Source organism: Orycteropus afer, unplaced genomic scaffold (genome assembly GCF_000298275.1).
Source record: "Orycteropus afer afer isolate SDZICR_OR568_19922 unplaced genomic scaffold, OryAfe1.0 scaffold00282, whole genome shotgun sequence".
In the NCBI taxonomy this organism is placed as follows: domain Eukaryota; kingdom Metazoa; phylum Chordata; class Mammalia; order Tubulidentata; family Orycteropodidae; genus Orycteropus; species Orycteropus afer.
The window spans coordinates 3,697,064-3,722,024 of record NW_006921869.1 but is presented as its reverse complement, the minus strand read 5'-3'; the positions used below and the strand labels follow the sequence as shown (position 1 = coordinate 3,722,024).

Genomic DNA, 24,961 nt, shown 5'->3' with positions numbered 1-24,961 from the left:
CAAGATTATCTTCTGTGTCTGTATTTATTGGTTTCCCTTTTCTTTGTTGAAGAGGGTCTGTGCAATCCTTCTGCCTAGTCCGCCATCTTGCCCCGCCTCTCGACATCTTTACTCTTTAACCTTTAAAACAGCATTTTGAAACAGATCTGCCCTGTGCAATAATATTGCTTATTGGTCTAGGTTTTTTTTTTTTTTTTTTTAATGCCGAAGTGTAATCCATACTGAAGTCTGAGTCTTTGACCTTCATCAGTAAATGCTTCAAGTTTTCTTCACATTCAGTAAGCAAGGTTGTGTCATCTGCATATCACAGGTTGTTAATGAGTCTTCCTTCAATCCTGATAGTGTATTCTTCTTCATCTAGTCCAGCTTCTTGGGTTATTTGCTCAGCATACAGAGTGAATATGTACGGTGAAAGGACACAACACTGACACACATCGTTCCTGATTTTAAACCATGCAATATCCCCTTGCTCTGTTCAAATGACAGTCTCTTGATCTATGTACAGATTTCTCATAAGCACAATTAAATGTTCTGGAATTCCCATCCTTCTCAATTTTATCCATAATTTGTCATGATCCACACAGTTAAATGCCTTTTCACAGTCAGTAAAACACAAGTAAATATCTTTCTGGTATTCCTTGCTTTCAGACAAAATCCATCTGACATTAGCAATGATGTCCCTCATTTCATGTCCTCTTTAGAATCTGTCTCAAATTTCTGGCACTTCCCTGTCAGTATACTGCTGCAATCATTTAAAAATTATTTTCAGCAAAATTTTACTTGTGTGTGATATTAACGTGTGTGAAATTAATGCTATCGGTCAATAATTTCTGCCTTCTGTTGGATCACATTTCTTGGGAATGGGCACAAATATGGATCTGTTCCAGTCAGATGGCCAGGTAGCTGTCTTCCAAATTGCTTGGCATAAACAAGTGAGCAGTTCCAGTGCTGCATCTGTTTGTTGAAACATCTCAATGGGTATTGTGTCAATTACTGGAGTCTTGTTTTTTCCCAATTCCTTTAGTGAAGCTTGGACTTCTTCCTTCAGTACTATAGGTTCTTGATCATATGGTCCCTCCTGAAATGGCTGAACATCAACCAATTCTTTTTGGTACAGTGACTCTGTATATTCCTTCCATCTTCTTCCTGCACTATTCAATATTTTGCCCATAAACCAAAAAAACCAAACTGCCATTGAGTTAATCCCAGCTCATAGCAACCCCCATTGGGTTTCCAAGGTTGTAATTCTTTTCAGAAGCCAACTTCCTCCTCTTTCCTCTGCACAGCAGCTGGTGGGCTCAAACCACCAACCTTTTGATTAATAGCTAAATGCCTTAACATCTACAGCATCTGCAACTTGAGGCTTGAATTTTTTCTTCAGTTATTTCAGTTGAGAAACACTGAGTGTGTTCTTACCCTTCGATTTTCTTATCCCAGGTCTTTGATTTCATTATAGTACTTTGTCTTCTCAAACTGCCATTCAAAATCTTCTGATCATCTCTTTTACATCATTATTTCTTCCTTGTGCTTTAGCTACTCTTCATTCAAGAGCAAGTTTCAGAGTCTCTTCTGACATTCATTTGGTCTTTTCTTCCTTTCCTATCTTTTTAATGACCTTTTGCTTTCTTCGTATGTGATATCCTTGATGTCATCCCATAACTTCTTGTGTCTATGGTCATTGGTGTTCAATGCATTAAATTCATTTTTCAGATGGTCTCTACATTCAGGTGTGATATACTCAGAGTTGTATTTTGGCTCTCATGGACTTGTTTTAATTTTCTTCAGCTTCAATTTAAACTTGCATATGAGCAATTGATGGTCTATTCCAGAGTTGGCACCTGGCCTTATTTTGACTGATGATATTGGCTTCTCCATCATCTCTTTCCACAGATATAGTTGATTCAATTTGATTCCTATATATTCCATGTGGTGAGGTCCACATGCAGAGTTGCTGCTTATGTTGATTAAAAAAAGATATTTGCAATGAATAAGTCATTTGTCTTGTGAAATTTTATTATGAGCTCTCTAGTGTCATTTCTATCACCCAGGCCATATTTAGGTGCTTTGTTTCCAACTTTTGTATTCCAGTCACCAGTAATTATCAATCCATCTTCATTGCATATTTAGTCTATTTCAGACTGCAGAAGTAGGTAAAAATCTTCAATTTCTTTATCTTTGACTTTAGTGGTTGATACATAAGTTTGAATAATTGTAGTATTAACTGGTCTTCCTTGTATGTGTGTGGATATTATCCTATCACTAACAACATTGTACTTCAGGATAGATCTTAAAATTTCTTTTGACAATGAATGTGATGCCATTCCTCTTTTTCATTCCTGGCATAGTAGACTATACCAAAACAACCAAACCCAACCCACTGCCAACTAGTCAATTCTGACTCGTAGCAACCCCCATTGGGTTTCTGAGGTGGTAAATCTTTACAGAAGTAGATTGTTTGGTCTTCCTTCCCTGGAGTGGCTGATGGGTTTGAACTGCCAGCCTTCTGGCTAACAATTAAATGCCTTAGGCATTACATCACCAGAGCTCCTTTAGTAGACCATATGGTTGTCCAATTCAAAATGGTCCATATTGGTCCATTTCAGCTTATTAATACCTAGGATATTGATTTTTATGTGCTTCATTTCCTTTTTGACAACTTCCAATTTTCCTAGTTTCATATTTCATACATTCCACATTACAATTATTAATGGATGTTTGCAGCTGTTTCTTCTCATTTCAAGTCATGCCTCATCAGCAAATGAAGGTCCTGAAAGCTTTACTCCATCCATGTTATTAATGTCAACTCATCTTTGAGGAGACAGTTCTTCCCCAGTTGCATTTAGAGTGCCTACCAACTTGAAGGGCTCATCTTCTGGCACCATTATCAGACAGTGCTTCACTGCTATTCATAAGATTTTCAGTGGCCCATTTTTTCAGAAGTGGACTGCCACGTCTTTCTTCCTAGATTGTTTTAGTTTGGAAGCTTCCTAGGGTATCTAGTCTGGAAGCCTGCCCACCATGGGTGACTCTGCTGGTATTGACATACCGGTGGCATAGCTTCCAGCATCACAGAAACATTCAAGTCACCACAGTACAACACACTGACAGTCAGGTGATGGACTCCTTATGGAAGGCTCATTATGGAATTATATTGGTTAGATCAAGGTGGTGGTGATGAAGTGAAGGGGCTCCAGCTTCCATCTGGAGGTGTGGGGTGAGAGTGGGGGTAGGCTGAGGAATGGCTGAGTTCAAGATGAACTGAAATGGCTGAATTACTCAACAGAGTAATTCAGCTGGTTGCAGTGTGAGGTTATGTGAAGTTTAGTGGGAAATTACTTAGAAATGCAGTAACGGGTGAGACTGGGGAGGCCCTGGGTGCCAGGAGGTGAGGTGTGTCGGTTTGCACTTAGTGGGCTTCCTGGAGATGGTTGCAGCTGCTGGACATCAGCTAACTCTGTGTTCTAATCTTAACTCTTAACAGTTTGTGGCTGTGTGACTTAAGTCCTGCTATTCAAGCTCTCTGGTAGCATAGTGGCTAAGATACTTGCCTGCTAACCAGATGGCTGGCGGATCAAACCCACCAGCCACTCCTCGGAAGGAAGGTTGGGCAATCCTACTTCCGTAGTGATACTGCCTCGGAAACCCAAGGAGGGGTCGCTATGAGTCAGGTATGACTCCACGGCACATAACAACAACAACAACAACAACAACATTCAAGCTCTCTGTGGCTCAGTTTCCTCATCTCTAAAACATTTATGTGAGTGTAAATATTAATACCCTTACGAGATACTGATCCTTTTATCTGCACTATCCTGGCAGATACTACTATAAACCGGACTAGCCAAGCCTCCTTTCTAGGAAGCAAAGGGAAGCTCGGACTCAACAAACCTAGCGCGCCCCGCCCCGTGGGCTGACGCGCACGCGCCACGCTCCGATCCGGTTCGGCCTCCGTACCAGGCTTTGGCGCCGACTGCACGGTATCTGGCGCACGCCCTGGGCGGGGCAACCTCGAGCTTCCGCCGAGGCTCCAGTGTCCGGCGCCGCTTGAAGGGCCAGAAGATGGACACTCGGGGATTGCCAGCCGTCCGGGCCGCGCGTGGAGGCCCAAACGGCGGCCCTGGCTCCGGCTCTGTCTCTGGCTGGTTTCGTCGGCTCAGCCCGGGCCCCGCGCGCCGCCGCCTGCTGCTGCTGTGCGGCCCCGAAGATGGCGGGTCTGGGCCGCGGCGCGAGCAGGCCTCGGCTGGCCCGGAGCTGAGCCCGCCGGCCCCGGAGGACGCCGCCGGCGACGGCTCCTTCGTGGTACTGCTGGAAGTGGCGCGCGGCGCCCCCGAGGTCCCTGGGAGGACTAGGGGCGGGCGCTGCGCAAGTCCTGCAGACCGCCCCGGTCAGGGCCCCAGCGGCCCAGCCTCCGCCCACAACCCCGCCGCGGCCTTAGCGGGCGCCGTCACTGTTGCCGGCCAGGACCTGCTAGTGCGCCTAGACAACGGGGTCTTCACTCTGGCGTCACCGCCACCGCCCGGGAGCCCGCCAGAGCCTCCAGGCGCGCCTGCCCCGCAGTCGGGCAAGGACGCCGCCAGCGTCGCCGAGGGCCACCGCGGGAGTGCGGGTCCCTCTGGCTACCGCTGCCCCGAGCCTCAGTGCGCGCAGACGTTTGCTAGGAAGCACCAGCTCAAAGTACACCTACTGACGCACGGAGGCAGCCAGGGCCGACGACCCTTCAAGTGCCCACTGGACGGCTGCGGCTGGGCCTTCACCACCTCCTACAAGCTCAAGCGGCACCTGCAGTCGCACGACAAGCTGCGGCCCTTCAACTGCCCCGTGGGCACCTGCGGCAAGAAGTTCACTACCATCTATAACCTCAAGGCGCACATGAAGGGTCACGAGCAAGAGAACTTGTTCAAATGTGAGGTGTGCGCGGAACGCTTCCCCACGCATGCCAAGCTCAGTTCCCACCAGCGCAGCCACTTCGAGCCCGAGAGACCGTACAAGTGTGATTTTCCTGGTAACTGCTCACCGATGCTGGTGGGGGCGGCCATGGGGTGGGCTCCCAGGGCTAGCGGGGAGCTGGGGCTTGCCCCTGGCAGTGACTGCTAGGCCCTGAGAGTGCAGTGTTGGTCCGCCTCCTAGTTCTCGATTCTGTCAGGGTTTAAAGTCGATGGGCCATCACATCCAAGTGTGCAGGGCGGGAATGCAGGCGCCCCTTTGTAGTCCTGTGTTTTACCAGGTGACTACATTTGAAATCTTAATCCCTCATTGTGAAGGCATGTATCTGTGAGGTTGGGACAGCTCTCCTACCCAAACGTGTAGGCAGCAGAGCTCTCAGCTGCTTTCATTTGATGAAAGTGTTAACTCTGCACAGTAAGTTCCACTGAGTTATGAGTGAGTCTTATTTTCCTTATGTAAAAATCAAGTAATTATAGAATGCACACTGTGCCAGGGCAGAGATGACTGTGGCCAGGTCCAAGGCCTTGAAGCACAGTGAGTGCACTGAAGGAGTAGTCACAGTGTGTCACTGTACTGGTTTGTGCCTTTCCTACTTTTTTAATAGCTTTATTTTGTAGAGCAGTTTTACATTTACATAGAAATTGTGCAGAAAATGTAGAAAATTTACATATACCGTTTATACTTTAATTCACATTAAAGTTCATAGTTTTGTGAGGTTAAAAAATATTTTCATCTTACAAATGAAGGAACTGAGTCCCAGCAGTGTGGATAAAACCAGTGCTGATTCTTCATCTTCTTGTATTTTTTCTGCAGCCACAGGCATGTAAGACACCAGGGCAGGTAGGCCTTGGTGCTTCTAGAGGGACAGTGTTCCTCCAGGGGAGGAAGAGAAGATTCCTGGCTGGAAGGTTGTAGACAGAGTAGGCCTGCTTTTGGAGCAGGAAACGGTAGGATTTGACCTCTGGGAATATGATGGAGAGCAGGGCAGGCCAGTGAAACTGCAGAGCCTGGAGGAGCCGCTTATAGAATGTGGGCTGTGGTAAGGGGGCAGTGGAGTGAAGTTGGAAGGGTGCTGGAGGGCTGAGTAGAGGGTGGGGGAGCTCCTGTGCCCCATTTATTAAAACAAACTCAAGCATGAACTTATCATGCTCTTGTGTTACTTACGTGTTTGTATTTATGCACTGTTGTCTTAATGTATATATCAGAAAATATGCACAAATACATTTTAAAAGGATGAGATGAAAAATATTAGATTCTAATATTTTCTTCTAGTGACAGTGGACTGTCACATGCATCCTTCCTTGTGGAGAACATGGCTTTAGCCATGGATTCAAAACCATTTTCAGTCATAGTCACATATTCTTGCGGGAATCTGATGGTGGCTTACCCTTTCCCGAGTAAAATGCACTTTATGTATGATACTGGGATAGGGATCTAGCATGAGTCCCCCTGAGGCTTTTGAGTTGGATGGATGATCAGTGGGAAGGAGCTTCAGTGTGCTAGATGGGCAGAAGCAGGAGGGAGACCAGTGAAGCATCATTAAATGGCCCAGACATGAATTTATTGAGGACCGAACCAAGTAGTGTCAGTGGGAATATCTCCAGATAGGAAAGATATTACAGAGGTAGAATCAAAGGGCATGATTACTAATTATGGATGATGGGTGGTGGGAGGCTTTTTCTAGGGCACATCCAGAGGGTTCGTTTTACTTGGCTGAGTAAGGGAGTAGGGAGTACACCAAAGCCCAAAATAGGGAACCTGCGCAGCCAGGGAGCAGATTGAGGCCAAAGACCGCAATTTCAAGGCATTTAGGGGAGATCAGCATTTCTCAGTTAAGTGTTGCTGGGGTTTAAGTAGAGCAGTGGTTAAGACATTCAGCTGCTACTTCAAAGGTTGATGGTTCGAACCCGCCAACAGCTCTATGGAAAAAGATGGGGTGATTTGCTTCCATAAGGATTTACAGCCTTGAAAACCCATTGGGGCATTTCTGTTCTGCAGAATCACTATGAGTCAGACCACTTCAATCCAGTGTGTTGGGGTTTTGTTTTGGGGGGGTGGGGGGAGTAGGGTTCCTTGGTCTGATAGTCTTGTTCAGTGCTGTGTAGTATATATCTGCTTGGTGATTCACAGGCACAGTGGTTGCATGTAAAGGCTCCAAGAAGAGCTACAACAAGGAAAACTGTTAAACACCTTTCAATCTAATAATTTCCACCCTAGTTGAGTACTGAACATTTCTGTGAAAGGAGAACCATCATTGTGGGGAGTATGGGAATTGGTGAGGTGGGCTCATTAGATGGTGGCTCAGCCCGGGGGGCTGAAGATGGAGGTGGTGCAAAAAATCATATGAAGATACTCTTAACTTGCTTTGAAGAACCAGTGAACTCTAAGCGAAAGGAGAAAGAAGCTAGATAACTGTGTGTGTTGGGGGTGTGTGGCTGCCAGGGATGTCTGCTTACATCTGTAAGTTTAAAGTGTACAGTACATCCCTGAGGGGTGATAAAATCCTCTGTATTACAATGGCTTGTGGCCCCCCAAAGCTCAGCCTTACCAGACTACTGCTTGTTCCTTTGTTTTTTAATTTCTCTTGTTGGATTTTCTTGGGTATCATTTGAGTAGCACTGACATTTGAGTTCCTGGGGGATAAACAAGATGTATACAAGACCTGTACTGTAAAACCTGCGAGTAGATGGCTGTGGTGGGGACTTTTCTTTTGATCAGTGACTCATCTGGAAGTCCAGAGGTGGCCCAGTTATGCCTTTTGCCTGCCATTGACCACCCTTACTTTGGGTATTACAAAGCCAAGCATTCATGACCATATCCTTTTAGAAATACATCTGAATGAATTATACTTGAGACTGAATAGTGCCTTGGAGTTGTGACTAGCATTAACTGTGTTGTATGATTTTTGTCATATCAGTGAGCAGAGTTTGTTTTTTCTTTGTTCAGGCTGCGAGAAGACATTTATTACAGTGAGTGCTCTTTTTTCCCATAATCGAGCCCATTTCAGGGAACAAGAACTCTTTTCTTGCTCCTTTCCGGGATGCAGCAAACAATATGACAAAGCCTGTAGGCTGAAAATTCACCTGAGAAGTCATACAGGTAAATGAACTAAAGAATGCAATGGCATTTGGCCACAAGATTTGTCTTTGTGGTAGATGATATATTTATAATGACACTGTCATTTTGTCTTCTATAAGGTGAAAGACCTTTTGTTTGTGACTCTGATAGTTGTGGTTGGACCTTCACCAGCATGTCTAAACTCCTAAGGCACAAAAGGTAATCTTCACATTTTGGTATATATTAATAGTTTGACAGTGAATCATTTGTCAGATCCAAATTACTATGGATCTGTAGTTTTTATTACTTCATTGTGTTTAAGGTGAGAGTTTATACAGCAAATTAATTTCACATTTAACAGTTTCTACACAGATTATTCCTTGTAGGTATATGGATATTATCACTGATAGCATTATACTTCGGGATAGATTTGAAATGTTCTTTTTGACAATGAATGTGACGCCATTCCTCTTCAATTTGTCATTCTTAGTATAGTAGACCATATGATTGTCATATTCAGAATGACCAATAACAGTCCATTTCAGCTCTTTATGCATTCCATTTCATTTTTGACAACTTCTAGTTTTCCTGGATTCATACTCGTGCATTCCATGTTCCAATTATTAATGGATGTTTGCAGCTGCTTCTTTCCATTTTGAGTTGTGCCACATAAGCAAGTGAAAGTCCAGAAAGCTTTACTTCATCCATGTCATTAAGATCAGCTCTACTTTGAGAAGGCAACTCTTGCCCAGTCATTTTGAGTGCCTTCCAACCTGAAAGGCTCATCTTCCTACACGTATAGTGACCCCTTCTTGGGTTTCCGAGGCAATATCTATGAAAGTAGATAGCCCAGTCTTCCTTCTAAGGAGTGGCTGATGGGTTTGAACCGCCGGCCTTCTGGTTAGCAGTCAAATGCCTTACGCACTATGCCACCAGAGCTCCCTCATTATATCAGACAATGTCAAAAAGAACATTTCAGGAAGTATAATGCTGAAGTATAATGCTGTTGGTGATAGGATAATATTCATACGCCCACAAGAAAGACCAGTTAATACTACTATTGAAATTTACACACCAACCACTAAAACCAAAGATGAAGAAATTGAAAAATTGAAGACTTTTACCAACTTCTGTAGTCTGAAATTGACCAAACTTAACAATCAAAACGTATTGATAATTACTGGTGATTGGAATGCAAAAGTTGGAAACAAAGAAGCAGTACTGGAAGTTGGAAAATGTGACCGTGGTGGTAAAGATGACACTGGAGACTGCGTGATAGAATTTTGCAAGACCAGTGACTTACTCATTTTAAATACCTTTTTCAGCAATGTAAGCAGTGACTAGACATGTCAAATTCACCAGCTAGAATACACAGGTATCAAATCAACTGCCTCTTTGGAAAGGGGCAATGGAGAAGCTCAATATCAGCAATCAGAACGAGGCCAGGAGTTGACTGTGGAAATGAGCATCAATTGCTTCTGTGCAACTGATGGCAATGTAAGTTGAACCCAAAGAAAATTTAAACAAGTCTATGATAGCCAAATATGACCTTGATTATGTCCCACCTGGGTTTAGAGATCATCTTAAGAAAATATTTGATGCATTGAACAGTTATGACAGAAGACTAGACAAGTTGTGGGATGACATTAAGAACATCATACGTGAAGGAAGCAAAAGGTATTTAAAAAGACAGGAAATGAAGAAAATGGATATCAGAAAAGACTGAAACTTGGTCTTGAACAGAGAGTGGCTAAAGGTAATGGAAGAATTGAAATAGAAAAACTGAACACAAGATTTTAAAAGGCAGCTCGAGAAGGCGAAGTAAAGGATTGTAATACAATGTGCAGAGACCCGGCCTTAGAAAACCAAAAGGGAAGAACATGCCCAGCATTTCTAAAGCTGAAAGAACTTAAGAAAAATTCAAGCACTTAAATTATAATATTGAAGGATTTTAAGGGCAAAATAATGATACGGGAAGCATCAGAAGAAGGAATGCAGAGTCTCTATACCAAAAAGAATTGGTCAACGTTCAGTCATTTCAGGAGGTAGCATATGATCAAGAACCTGTGGTATTGAAGGAACAAGTCTAAGCTGCACTGAAAGAAGAGGCAAAAAACAAGGCTCCAGTTATAGCAGGATATTTACAGGGAGCTGCCAGAAATTCAAGACAGAGTCAGAAGATGGTGTGGAATGAGTGATACCATTGCTGATGCTGGATAGATGTTGGCTGAAAGCAAAGGATGACCAGAAAAATGCATACCTGTGTTTTATTCACTGTGCAGAGACATTTGACTATGTGGATCTTAACAGATTATGGATAACATTGGGAAGAAAGAGAGTTCCAGAACACTTAATTGTGCTCATGAGGAACCTGGACATAGACCAAGAGGCTGTCATTTGAACAGAACGAGGGAATACTGAATGGTTTAAAATCAGGAAAGTTGTGTACCAGGGTTGTATCCTTTCACCATACTTATTCAATCTGTGTGCTGAATAAATAATCTGAGATCTGCACTATATGAAAAACAACATGGCATCAGGATTGGGAGAAGACTCATTAACAACCTGCATTATGCAGAAGACACAACCTTGCTTGCTGAAAGTGAAGATGACTTGAAGCACTTGCTTATGAAGGTCACACACTACAGCCTTCAGTGTGGATTGCACCGCACCATAAAACAAAAATCCTTAGAACTGGACCAGTAAGCTACATCACAATAAATGGAGAAAAGATTAATGTTGTCAAGGATTTCTTTTTACTTGGATCAATTAGTTACAATCAGTGCCCTTGGAAGCAGCAGTCAGGAAATCAGATGATGTGTTGGCACTAAGCAAATCTGCTAATGACCATTTTAAAGTATTACGGAGCAAAGATGCCACTTTGAAGGCTAAGATGAGCCTGACTCAAACCATGGTATTTTCAGTTGCCTCATGTGCATGTGAAAGTGGAACAATAAATAATGAAGACCAAAGAAGAACCAATGCATTTGAATTGTGGTGTTGTGAAGAATGCTGAAAATACTGTGGATTGCCAGAAGAATGAACATACTTGTCTTGGAAGTAGTATAGTTGTAATGCTTCTTAGAAGTGAGAATTGCCAGACTTTGTCTTACATAGTTTGGTCATGTTGTCAGAAGCATCCAGTCCCTGGAGAAGAATATCATTCTTGGTAGAGTATCTGCAAAAGAGAGGAAGACACTCCATGAGATGGATTGGCATAGTGGTTGTGACAAAGGGCTCAAGCATAGCAAATATTGTGAGGATAGTGCAGAATTGGCCAGTATTCTGCTGTACACAGGGTCACTGATTCGGACCCAACTCAGCTGTACCTAACAACGACGACACAGATTTTTCAGTGATACTAGGTACGTTTTTCATAGTGTGTCATTATTTTCATTCACTCTGTTTTGGTTTACCATTTCCAGTATTCTAGTTTCCTTGCTACATAGAGTCACTGTACCAAAAAGAACTGGTCGATCTTCATCCATTTCAGGAGGTGTCATATGTTCAAGAACCAATGATATTGAGGGAAGGGGTTGAAGCTGCGCTGAGGGAATTGGCGAGGAACAAGGCTCTGGGAATTGATGGAATACCCATTGAGATGGTTCAACATATGGATGCCCCACTGGAGGCTCTCACTAGGTTATGCCAAGAGATTTGGAAGACAGCTACCTGGCCAACTGACTAGAAGAGATCCATATTTGTACCCATTCCAAAGAAAGGTGATCCCACAGAATGTGGAAAGTATCAAATGATTCCATTAATATCACGTACAAGTAAAATCTTACTGAAGATAATTAAAAAATGATTGTAGCAGTATATTGACAGAGAACTTACAGAGAGGTGCAGGCTGGATTCAGAAGAGGACATGAAATGAGGGATATCATTGCTGATGTCAGATGGATCTTGGCTCAAAGTAAAGAATATCAGAAAGATGTTTACTTGTATTTTATTGACTATGCAAAAGCATTTGAGTGTGTGGATCATAACAATTGTGGATAACATTGAGAAGAATGGGAATTCCAGAACACTTCATTGTACTCATGAGGAACCTGTATGTAGACCAGGAGGCTGTTGTTCAAACAGAAATAATGAACACTGCATGGTTTAAAATCAAGAAGGGAGTACATCAGGGTTGTATCATTTCACTATACTTAGTCTGTATGCTGAGGAACTAATCTGAGAAGCTGGACTACATGAAGTAGAATGTGGCATCAGGATTGGAGGAAGAATCATTAACAACCTGCAATACGCAGATGATACAACTTTGCTTGCTGAGAGTGAGGATGACTTGAAGTACTTGCTGATGAAGATTGAAGTATACAGTCAGCAGTATGGATTACACCTTAATATAAAGAAAACAAAATTCCTCACAGCTGGACCTATAAGCAGCATCACCATAAATGGAGAAAAGATTGAGGTTGTCAAAGACTTCACATTGCTTGGTTCTACAGTCGACGCCAATGGAAGCAGCAGTCAGGACATCAGACGACATATAGCGCTGGGCAAATCAGCTGCAAAGGACCTCTTTCAAGTGCTGAAGAGCAAAGATGTCCCCTGAGGACTAAAGTGCGCCTGACACAAGCCATGGTATTTTCAATCACCTCATATGCATGTGAAAGCTGGACAATGAATAAAGAAGACTGAAGAAGAGTTGATGCTTTTCAGCTGTGGTGTTGGCGAAAAATGCTGAAAGTACCATGGACTGCTAAAAGAACTAACAGGTCTGTCCTGGAGAAAGTGCAGCCAGAATGATACTTGGAGGCGAGAATGGCCAGACTTTGTCTCACATATTTTGGTCATGTTGTCAGAAGGGACCATTCCCTGGAAAAGGATGTTATGTTGGTAAGGTGGAGGATCGACAAATGAGGGATAGGCCCTCAACGAGGTGGATTGACACGGCAGCGGCGATGGGCTCAAGTGTAGCAAGAATCGTGAAGCTGGCTCAGGACCAAGCGGTGTTTCATTCTGCTGTGCATAGGATCGCTATGAGTCGGCGATGACTCGATGGCACTTAACAACAACAGTTTCCTTGCTATTCATAAGGTTTTCACTAGGTGGTTTTCTTATAAGTAGATCACCAGGTCCTTCCTACTTTGTTTAGTCTGGAAGTTCTGCTGACATCTGTCCACCCTGGGTGACCCTGTTGGTATTTGAAATACTGGTAGCATAGCTTCCAGCATCACAGCAGTGTGTTAGCCACCACTGTACCATAAACTGACAGATGTGTGGTGGTAAAAAGCGAGGATAGCAAGACTTCATCTCTTGTAGTTTGGGCTTGTTATAAAGAAGGACCAGTCCTGGAGAAGAACACATGCTTGGTAAAGTAGAGGGTCAGTGAAGAAAAAAGAAGAAGATCCTTAATGAGATAGATTGGTACATGGGCTGGAACAGTGGGCTCAAATAATAGCAATGATTGTGAGGATGGTACAGGACTGGGCTGTGTTTCATTTTGTTGTACATAGGCTTGCTATGAGTCAGACTGACTTGATGATACCTAACAGCAACATAGTTGTGCTTTTTGTTTGTTTTTAAAGAAGGTCAGTTCTCACAGGTGATGTTCTTTATTTTATGATCCAACCTGTTAGTTAGCTAACAGGTGACCTTGAGGGATAATTTTGGTTTAAAGTATATCAGGGCAGTAGTGTTTGTCAGTAAATCTAGGCTTACTAAGAATTTTTCTGTTCCACATTTTTCTTCTGTTCTGTAAGGATCCATCTAATGTGGCCCTGATGTGAACAGTTGTTGGTAGCCAGACACCATCTAGTTGTTAGGGTCTCAGGGTAGATGAGGTTCATGTAGACTGTTAGTTATTGTGGTAATTAAGGTTTTGTGTCAACTTGGCTGGTCTCTGATTCTAAGCGGCTTAGCAGTTATGATGTTGTTATTCCCCATATAAATTCTGATATAATGTAGTCACTTCCATGATATCTACTGTGAGCAGTCAGTCAGTTGAAAGGGTGTTTCATTTAGAGTATGGCCTACTTCTAGTACATATGGAAAGCTTTGGGAAAGGGTTCTGACTTTTTGCTCATTTTGGATCCTGCATTTGGCTGATCATCTCTAGTTCCAAAGACCTTCTGTGTTGCCTCCTGATCTTGGGATTGCCTTTGTAGCTGTGAGCCAACAGTCTGCAATTTTACCTGCCAGTCTTGGATTCCTCAGCCTCTGAAGCCAGCAGCCTGCTATATTGCCTGCCAATCTTGAGTTCATTATCCCCAGCAGTTGCATGAGTCAGAAGAAGGCTCCAGCTTGATGATTGATCCACAGACTTGGGACTTGCCAGCCCTTAAAACTAAATGAACCATTTCCTTGAGATAAATTTCTTTCTCTTCTCCTCCCCCCTCTTCATTTCTACCCTCCTCCTCTCTTTCTTCTTCCCCCCTCTTTCATATGTATGTGTTGTTGTTGTCGTTATGTGCAATGGAGTCGGACCCGACTCATAGCGACCCCTCCTTGGTTTTCCAAGGCAGTATCATTGCGGAAGTAGATTGCCCAACCTGCCTTCTGAGGAGTGGCTGGTGGCTTTGAACCACCAGTCTTCTGGTTAGCAGTCAAGTGCCTTAGGTCTTAGGCTACCAGTGCTCCCCACATATATGTGAGAGAATACATATTTTGCTCCTCTAGAACCCAGCCAAGACAGCTGTGTAGATTACTTTCTTCTCTGGGTTTTTTTTTTTGTTTGTTTGTTTTGTTTTGTTCCAGGCAAATAGAGAGTGATAGTTATATCTTAGATGATTGCTTCTAAGCTTTTTAAGATCCCAGAAACTACTCACCACTTTGGGATGTATACTGTACACTTTATGGACTATATTATGCTAATTAACTGAGTTGTCCCACAAGACTATGGTACTGAGTCTTCAAACCCTGAAAACCAATCTCACAAGGTGTTTGGGTATGTCTAAAAAGTATGTGTACCTTTGTCCCCTATGTGGTTTATTATGTATATGGATATATGTGCATGTACACACATACCTGCATGTGCCTACAGAGACTTCTTTCTGTGCATACACTTATGCAGTGAACGTATATCCACTTATTCATACTCAGTATACATACTTGTGTAACCACACCCATTTGTTTGGTGGTTGTGGTGATGTTTCCAAATTATATTTACCATATCCTTTACCAAAGACATTGTTTTTTTTCTTTGTGCTCCTTGTAGTGACCTCATTTACCTTGGTCAAACTGTGTCTACTTCACCCATATTTAATGCTGTCTTTTCCATCAGCAAAACTGATAGTGTCTGCTGTATTGAAAGCACTCACGTGCCCCGCCCCCTGAAATATCTCTGGTAACCATTAATGAGCATTGGTCTCTGTATATGTATCTGTTCTTAAAAAAGTGTGATCATTTGTCCTTTTGTGATTGTCTTATTTCACTCACCATAATGTCCTCCAGATTAATCCACGTTTTATGATGTTTCAAGTACTCATTAATCTTTTAGTCTGTGGTAGTATTCCATTGTATTTATGTACCATGTTTTTGTTTATCAATTGATGGGCATTTATGTTGTTTCCATCTTTTTGCTATTGTGAATAATGTTGCAGTGAATGCATAGGTATGCATATGTCTGTTTGTGTCACTGCTGTTAGAACTCTAGGGTATATACTTAGAAGTGGGATTGCTGTCTAATGGCAAATAGGGAGGAGCCCTGGTGGCACAGTGGTTAAGCGCTTAGCTGCTAACCAAAAGGTTGGCAGTTTGAACCCACCAGCTCCTCTGTGGGAGAAAGACGTAGCAGTGTGCTTCTGTAAAGATTGCAGCTTTGGAAACCCTATGTAACAACTGCCTTGTTAGAGTGGCAGTAAGTGAGAATCGATGGCAACAGGTTTGGTTTTTTCATGGCTAAGGATTGTGAGCATCTTTTCATGTGTTTGTTGACTACTTGAATGTCCTCTTTAGTGAAGAGTTCTGTAATTTTAAGTAATAAACTAGGAGCTCAATGTAGACAATTTGGAAAATTTAAAAAACTTTAAAAAGAAAATCACTGAGAATCTCATCACCTAAAGGTAATTTTTTTCTGTGTATACTTTTGCTTTTTTTTTTGTATACTTTGTATATAATTTTGTGTTTTTTAAAACTAAATATGGTAAAATAGACTCTCCTAATGTTGAACAGACACTTCAAATGTGAACTAGGCTTGTGTCTAGAGAAGGCTAAGCACTTTATTTGTATATCTCATTGAATCTTTACCACTTTGAGGCTAGTGTTCTCATTCTCCCTGTTTTATGATGAGACTCAGAGATGCTGAGTGCTTTGTCCAGGTTTACACACTTGGGGTTGAGGGATTAATATAAAAATGTTACTTAAAAAAAGACAGTTTCTGCATGTTGGCTTTAGAGGGTCTGTTAAGACTTGTAGCCCTTGTAGTCCACTGTGTGTGTAATACCCATTGAACTCTATAGCAGGGAAAGCTGGATTTTTGAACAGTGGAAGCAACCTCATCAGTACATTTGGGACCCAGCTGTTCCTAGATTGCAGTACCACTAATGTTCAGTGTCTGACTCTGGGGTCAATTTAGTCATTAAAGTAGAATTTCTAATTATGGGGTTGTTGTTGTTGTTGTTATGTGCCGTCGAGTCGGCCCCGACTCATAGCGACCCCTCCTTGGGTTTCCGAGGCAGTATCACTACGGAAGTAGGATTGCCCAACCTTCCTTCCGAGGAGTGGCTGGTGGGTTTGAACCGCCAGCCGTCTGGTTAGCAGGCAAGTGTCTTAGCCACTATGCTACCAGAGATCTCACATAGATTAGAGACAGAATTAAGACTTTTTTTGAAATGTACTGATGTTTTTTAAATGTGTAGGCTTGTATGTAGTTTTGTGTATTTTGTAACATTTTAGTAAAAGTAAAACTCAAATTGAAACATAAGATATATTTGGAGCAGTTATTCAATATGCATACAGGGAGACCCATTCTGATTCTAAAAAAACGAACGACTCAAAGTAGGCTGGTTTCAGTGAGGCTTAAAAAGGGAAGAAGAGGGAGAATAGATCAGCTGTTGGCTAATCTTAGCATGATTGATTGAACACTGCCCTCCCCATTTTACTGAGATCATCTGATACCAGGTCAGGAGGTGGTGTCTGGCCCTCCCCCTACTTGCAGCCATGATACCTTTTGAAGTTTAAATTATGTAAGCCTGGCTTTGAACAGGAAAGAAAAGATTAGCAACTTTGAGTGAAACAAGTCATTGGTAGGATTTGAAAATCCTAATTTTTTAAATTAGAAATTTTTTTAAATTTAGAAATTTTTACGGTTAATAGTTGGTTTCACAGGGGAAAAAAAACACCCTTAAAATCAAAGTGAAATGTGCATTATGTTCTTCTTTGACAATTTTAGACAAAAAAATTTCTCAGAGACCTTATGTTTTTGAGTTGTATGAGTAATCACTGTTGGTTTTTTTTTGTTTTTTGTTTTTTTTGTTGGGCAGGAAACATGATGATGACCGGAGGTTTACCTGCCCTGTGGAAGGCTGTGGGAAATCGTTCACAAGAGCAGAGCATTTGAAAGGCCACAGCATAACCCACCTAGGCACAAAGCCATTCGCGTGTCCTGTAGAAGGTAGATTTTTAAAACATTACTTTGTGCTTTAGACATGTGTAAGTTTAAATTACTTACATTTACGTTTCAGTGGCTTAAACACAAAATGAGTTTAAGTTGTAAACATTATGTTTAATTGACTCATTAATTGTTCTATTTTTGGAAGCAGTATATTAGAAGGAGCCCTCTTGTCACAGTGGTTAAGCACTTGCCTGCTAACCAGAAGGTTGACAGTTGGAATCCCTTGGTGATTCTGCAGGGGAAAAGACCTGGTGATCTAATTCTCTGTTTGAGTCGGTTCTGACTCATAGCAACCCCGTACATAGCAGAATGAAACACTGCCTGGTCCTGCAACATCCTGACAACCATTGCTATAGTGGAGCCCATCATTGTAGCCACTGTGTCAGTTTATCATTGAGGGTCTTCCTCTTTTTTGGTGACACTCTACCAAGCATGATCTTCTTCTCTAGGGCCTGGTGCCATCTGATAACATGACTAAAGTATGAGAAACAAAGTCAGGCCATTCCCACTTCTAATGTGCATTCTTTCAAGACAGATTTGTTCGTTCTTCTGGCAGTTCACAGTATATTCTGTATTCTTGTCCCACACTACAATTTAAATACATATTCTTTATTTCAGATACATTAATTTTTGTCTTTCTTGTTCATTGTCCTGCTTTCACATGCATATGAGGCTACTAAAAATACCTTGGCTTGGGTCTACTTCCCTAAGAAACCCTGTGGGGCAGTTCTACCCTCTCCTATAGGGTTGCCATGAGCAACTCACGCTTTGAGTCCTAGCCCTACCATTCACTAGATTTGTGGCTTTAGGTTACCTGTCTTATTTGGTGGTTGTGAGGATTACATGAAATAACATACGGAAAATGCCTATTTTGACAACTGACGCGTTGTTGTTGTTATGTACCGTCGAGTCAGACCCGACTCATAGCAACCCTTCCCTGGGTTTCTGAGGCAGTATCACTATGGAAATAGATTGCTCTGAGGAGTTGCTGGTGGGTTTGAACTACCAGCCTTCTGGTTAGCAGTCAAGTGACTTAGGCACTATGTTACCAGAGCTCCTTATCTGACACATGGTAGGGACTCAATAAAAGTTAGCTGCTCATTGCAGTTGAACAGCAGTCAAGGTAAGTGGACTTCTTAAATATTTCCTTTAAAGTATGGAAGACATAATTCATTGACCCAAAATCTGTTTGGTATGTGAATTGTTGATGCCAACCCTGCCCTAGGGATATAGGCTCACTGGTGAGATAAGGCTAAGTTGGTCAGGGGATCAGGAACTCAAATCTTAGCTCCACCATTAGCCAGGTTGTGACCTCAGGCAAGCTTCTTCTCTGGGCCTGTTTCCTTATCTGGAAAATAGGCATATAATGAAGATGATACAAATGGCATTAAGAAGACACAGTTTTCTCCTCTCATCATATCCCAGTCAGGGGTACAGATAGGTAAACAGGTAACATTCAGGGTGTTCTTGCTGTTGTAAAGTGCTGTTGAGTCAACTCTGACTCACAGTGGCCCTGTGTACAATAGAACAAAACACTGCCCTGCCCTCTCCCATCCTCACAATCTTTGGTATACTTGAGTCCATCGTTGCTGCCACTGTATTAATCCACCTCATTGAGGATCTTCACTTCTTCTGCTGACCCTCTACTTTACCAAACATGGTATCTTTTTTCAGGGACTGGTCCCTTCTGACAATACGACTGTAGTATGTGAGTTGAAGTCTAGCCATTTTCCCTTCTGAGGATTATTGTGGCTATTCTTCCAAGACAGATTGTCAACTATACTGTTCTTAGGGGGATGGGAATGACCAAAGAATTTGGCCAAAGAATGAGGAAGAGTTAGCCTAGCACACGAGTCTGGGTACTGCAGGCAGAAAGACAAGTGTGTGAGAGGCCCCAAGAGGTACAAGATAGAAAGCTGAATACTTAAGAAAGTGGTATGATCATATATGAGTGTCACTTCAGGCTGGTTTTAAGACAGATGAACAGACAGGACTATTGGTGAGACAGGATGATGCCCTGGCCTGGGTTTTTTTTTTTTTTGGCAACGAGGGAGGAGAGAAGTGGGTAGATGAAAGAGGTAGCTGGGAGTTAGAAGTCCCAGTACTTGGTGTGATTGATTTGGATCCAGGTGGGGCTTGAGGGGGAAGGAGCTGTTGAGGTCAGTATGTTAGGTGAGATGGGAAACATAAATGGGCTGGTTTAGATGATGAGGTGTTTCAGGTATTAGACATGTTGCATTTTAGATACCCACAGACCTTCCTAGTTCAGATGCTCAGACAGCAGTGGGACATTCTGCTTAGGGGTCCTGGTGAATTGATGGGGCTGAAAGTGAAGCAAGCAGTACCTGAGAAATCTTTTAAACTATGGAAGTGAGTTAAGTTCTCCAGGAAGTATGTCAGTTGAGAGACAGCATAGTACAGTGATTAAAACCTTGAATTCTGGAGTCACATTGCCTTGGGTCAAATGTAGAGACTGTCAGTTACTAGTTCTGTGAACTTGAACAGGGAGCTTAAGCTCTTTGTGCCTCTTTTTCTCATGCAAAGTGGTAATAAAACATTATAGGGTTATGAGGGCTCAGTAATAAGTTCAAAGCACATAATAATAAATATCAATAATGTCAGTTACCATTGTTGTTACTATTAAATATAAAAAGAGAGTCTAGGAAAGAACCCTGGAGAATGACACAGATTCAGGGGGGAAAATAGAAGAGGATCCCAGGAAAGAGGCTAAGGAGGAGCTGAAAGAACTGTTGACAGTGGTGATGTTGAAACCAAGAGAGAGCATGTTTGAAAAAGGACAGAGAAGTCAGCTTTCAGTGCTGAGATGAGTCAGGATTGAGATTGAAAAATGTCCCTTGGCCTCCCCTGACAGGATTAGTAGTGTCTAGTTCAGTGTAGTAGCTAAGACGGGGTCTGTGCTGTAGAGCACCAGAGATGAATTGAAGGTGGACCAGGAACCTTTTTGCTGGTATCTTCTAGAGATGATGGAGGGGAAGCAGGAAAGAATGGTAGCTGGCTGCAGTGGATGGCTTTGTTTTAATTTTTTGGTAACTTTACATTCTTGAGAACTTCCAGCAAGTCTCAATGTTGAGAAGCTGGTAGAGAGGTTGATGATAATGGGAGAGGAAAGGGATGACTCCTCAGGTGGTTGGTTGAGAGCTTCTTTATTTAGTGAGGTGGGAGAAATAAGAGCCTTATGTTGGGGGTAGAGAAATCTCAAACCCTTTTTCAGATTGGCTGTTGATAATTCTTTTATTGCTATTATTTTATTTTGAGTTTATTTTATTGTTGAGAATATCTGCAGCAAAATATATACCAATTCAACCATTTTTACCTGTATAATTCAGTGACATTGATTATATACTTTGAGTTATGCAACCATTTTCACTCTCTTAGTTATTCCTCCCCCATTAAATCAACTTACTGCCTCCTAAGGTGCCTGTCTTTTGAGTTGCTGTTGATTCCACTTCCACCAAAAACCAAACTCACTGCTGTTGAGTTGGATCCGACTCATAGTGACCCCTCCTTAAGTTTCCGAGGTGGTATCACTACAGAAGTAGATTGCCCAATCTTCCTTCTGAGGAGTGGCTTAGATAGTTCTTAAAAAAAAGCATAATGCTTATGGCAGACATTTTTTTACTAGTTAAGATAAACTATTTATTGGTTTTAAGAAGACTTCAGGGGATATTTTTGGTTTAAGGTTTGAAGATTATCTCAGGGCAGTAGTTTAAGGGGTTTATCAAACCTTCATGGTTCTAGGAAGTCTAGAGTCCATGAGAATTTGAAATTTTGTTCTGTTTTTGCCCTTTTTGATCAAGATTCTTCTATGGAATCTTTGATCAAAATTTCAGTAATTGCAGCCTGGCACCATCCAGTTCTTCTGGTCTTATGACATAGGAGGCATTTGTTATGGAGGATATTAGCCACATATTCCATGTCCTCATCCTGTTCTGATTCTCATAAGCTTTTAAGACACCAGGTACTACATATAGAAGTAGAAGGTAGAACAGAGGTACTAAAGATGTTATCAGGCCGGTTAACTGGGATGTCCCATGAAACCATGACCCTAAACCTGCATACCAAGGAGTTAAATCCCATGAGGTTTTCTAGTTGTACATAATCAGTCTCAACAGCTACTCTTTCTTCTTTGTTATTGTTATAAATTAATATATCATACAACTTTTGCCAAGTAAACTTTTGATAGATGTACAATTAATTTATTGACATCAACTACAATAATTGGCTCTGAAACTTTTCCTGTAATCAGTGCAGTTTTTTTTATCACCATTGTAAAAATATCATGGGGCTGGCACCTGACCTCCTCTAACTTCAGAAAATGGGGATGATGGCGACAGTGGAACTGAGAGACTGGCACGAGTTAGAGCAGCCTTGCAACACTTGCCAGAGCAAGGCAGAGGCTGGGCTAAGAGGCCAAGAGCCAAAGAGAGGCATGGCCAGGATGAGGCTGTCCTGATTGAAGAATTTTATCCTTAGTGTTCCTGAACCTGAATTGGAACCTGTTACTTCCTGATAAACCCCATAATTATGAGTATTGTCTGTGTGGCCATTGCAACAAATATCAAACCCAGTAGAGAAGTAGTGAGTGCCGTGGGAAGGATTATTGGTATCAAAATTGGTAAAAAGGCTGGAGGGTGCTGGTATGTTTGGCTGCATAGGAATTGCCTTGGGCTGCTGATGGTGATTCTGTTTCCCCCTTGTGAGGCTGGAGGAGGTCAGAGGAGGATGCCTCCTCCGTGTCCTTTTTTGCAGTAACTTATCAAGTCCCCTTAGTGTGCCACAGCACTTCCCATTTATGTAGTCCCTTCCAGTTATTTGGTGGGAGTTAGAAAGACTATGGCTGGAAGAGCCATACCAAGTAATTCACTGCGTTACAGATTATTACCAAATAGATGGTTTCCAAAGATACTGTCACAGTTGGTAGCTTGCCTTTTCTCTTTTATGGTAAAGTCTTTTGATGAACAAAAAGTTTTTAATTTTTGTAAGGTCCCATTTATTTTGTCTTTTGCTGTTTGCATGTTTGTTATATTAGATAATTCATTGTTAAAAGCTAAGCCCCAAAGTGTTGCCTCTGCAATTTCTTCCAAGAATTTTATGATTTTAGTTTGTACATTTATGTCCTTAATCCATTTTGAATTTGTTTTTATATATGGTGTGAGGCATGGATCCTATTTTACTTTTCTGCATGGGGAAATCCAATTTTCCCAATCCTGTTTTTTGAAGAGACTCCCTTTTGCCATTGAATGGACTTAGCATCCTTGTCAAAAATCAGTTGACCGTGGATGTGTGGGTTTATTTCTAGACCCTCAATTCTCATTAGTCTCTGTGTCTATTGTTATACCAGTACTAGGCTGTTTTGATTACTGTAGCAGTAATACGTGTTTTGAAACTTGGAAGTATGAGTCCTCCTACTTTGTTGTTTTCTTTCAATGTTGCTTTAGCTATTTGGGGCCGCTTGCCATTCCACATATAAAGTTGAGTATTGTTTTTTCAATTCTGTAAAGAAGGCTTTTGGAATTTTGATTGAGATTGCATTGAATCTGGATCACTTTGGGTAGTACTGATGTCTTAACAATATTAAGTCTTCCAGCCCAAGAGTGTGGAACATCTTTGCATTTATTTAAGTCCTCTTTAAACTCTTGTAGCGGTGTTATATAATTTTCATTGTATAAGTCCTTCATGTCCATAGATGGTCCCTCGTTAGATTTATTCATAAAAATTTTGTTCTTTTAGATGCTATATATTGTAAATGGAATTGTTTTCCTAATTTCTCTGTCAAGTTTCTCATTGCTGGTGCATATAAACCTAACTCATTTTTGTTTGTTGATGTAGTACCTGACAACTTTGCTAAATTCCTCTGTTAGCTTTAGAAATCTTCTTGTGGATGCTGAAATTTTCTGTATAAAGGATCATATCATCTGTGAATAGAGATAATTTTACGACTTCTTTTCCAGTCTTGATACCTTTTATCTCATGGTCTTGTCTTACTGCTCTGGGTAAAACCTGTAATACAATATCAAAAGGAAGTGGCAGGTGCTCTTGTTTTTTTCCAGAATTCAAGGGGAAAGTTCTCAGTCTTTCTCTATTAAGTATAATGTTGCATATTGGCTTTTCATATGTGTCCTAAATCATATTGGGGAATTTTCTTTCTATTCCAATCTTCAGGGTTTTCATCAAGAAAGGGTGTGAATTTTGTTGATAATTCTCGAGTCTGGGTGATGGGTACATGGGGTTGTAGTGAAATGAGTTCCAATATGTAGCTTTGGGCCTTAGGTCTTTAGAAAAACAGCTTGAGAGATTTTCACCCCTGAGTTCTAAGGAGTTACTTTAGCCCTAGCTTTCTATTTCAGAGGGCTTGTTACTTTTGTCTAGATTGATTGACATTTCCTGATACCTGTAAAGAAAGATGGTTTGATAATTTTTGCCTAACCCTGGGTTGCAGCCTGCCCTGTGATTGGTATGTATCTTGCAGGGATTGGTCAAGAGACTATACAAATGTGGTGCCTATAGCCTACTAAGCAAATGAAGTGTTTCTGGCTTACAAAGAGGGGATTGGTCAGTTTGTGATCCTCCATTGGGAGGGGACTATGCCTTGAAATTGACAAGGACTTGTGTATATAAGTAGCCAATCCCACAGGTCTTTTTAGACAGAAACAGCAGAAGGAAGAAAGAAGAGAGAAGTAGAGAGAGAGAGAGAGAAAGAGGCAAAGAATCTCCTAAAAGAACTGTAACACCTACAGCAAGGGCTGTAACACTGAAGACTGAGAGGCCCGGGAGGGGTCCAGTGACAAAGCCAGTGGAAACAGACAGCAGGGCCAAGAGGAGGCCTGCAGGATTAAGAGGAGCTGAGAAACTTGTCCTGCACTGAATTTGGGAGACTGCCTGTATCCTTCCTGATCCTAAGTTGTAGCCTGCTAATCTTGATCCAGGTTGCTCCTTAATAAATAAATTGCCTATAAGTTGTTGTTGTTGTTATGTGCCCTTGAGTCGGGCTTAACTCATAGCGACCCTCCTTGGGTTTCTGAGGCAGTATCATTACGGAAGTAGGTTGCCAAACCTTCCTTCTGAGAAGTGGCTGATGGGTTTGAACCGCCAGCCTTCTGGTTAGCAGCCAAGTGCCTTAGGCACTAAGCCACCAGAGCTCCTAAGAGATAGGCCGGCTAGAGTTCATAAATTCTGTGAGACTTTGCAGCTAATTGCTGAACCCAGATGGAAGGGATGAGTGCTGAGGGAAGGGAGACTGGCTGAAGTAAGAGATGGAGTGGTGTAGCAGCTTGGAGAATGGAAATCTGGGTTATATTTGACCTCTGCCTCATAGGAATTAGCTTTATACTGATTCTTATATTTGAAATTATTTGTACAGAGGTTAGTGAAATCATA

The 24,961-nt window shown here is 41.9% G+C and overlaps 1 protein-coding gene across 1 annotated transcript in view; it reads left to right on the top strand.

Annotated features, from left to right (window-relative positions):
• The first annotated feature begins 4,059 nt into the window (after positions 1 to 4,059).
• ZXDC (ZXD family zinc finger C) overlaps positions 4,060 to 24,961 on the top strand; it is a 63,116-nt gene continuing 42,214 nt past the window's right edge. Inside the window, exons 1-4 of the mRNA XM_007950617.1 lie at positions 4,060 to 5,002; positions 7,891 to 8,043; positions 8,142 to 8,220; positions 17,433 to 17,563. Of these exons, the coding sequence (XP_007948808.1) occupies positions 4,060 to 5,002; positions 7,891 to 8,043; positions 8,142 to 8,220; positions 17,433 to 17,563 (1,306 nt within the window). The remainder of the gene's footprint in view (positions 5,003 to 7,890; positions 8,044 to 8,141; positions 8,221 to 17,432; positions 17,564 to 24,961) is intronic.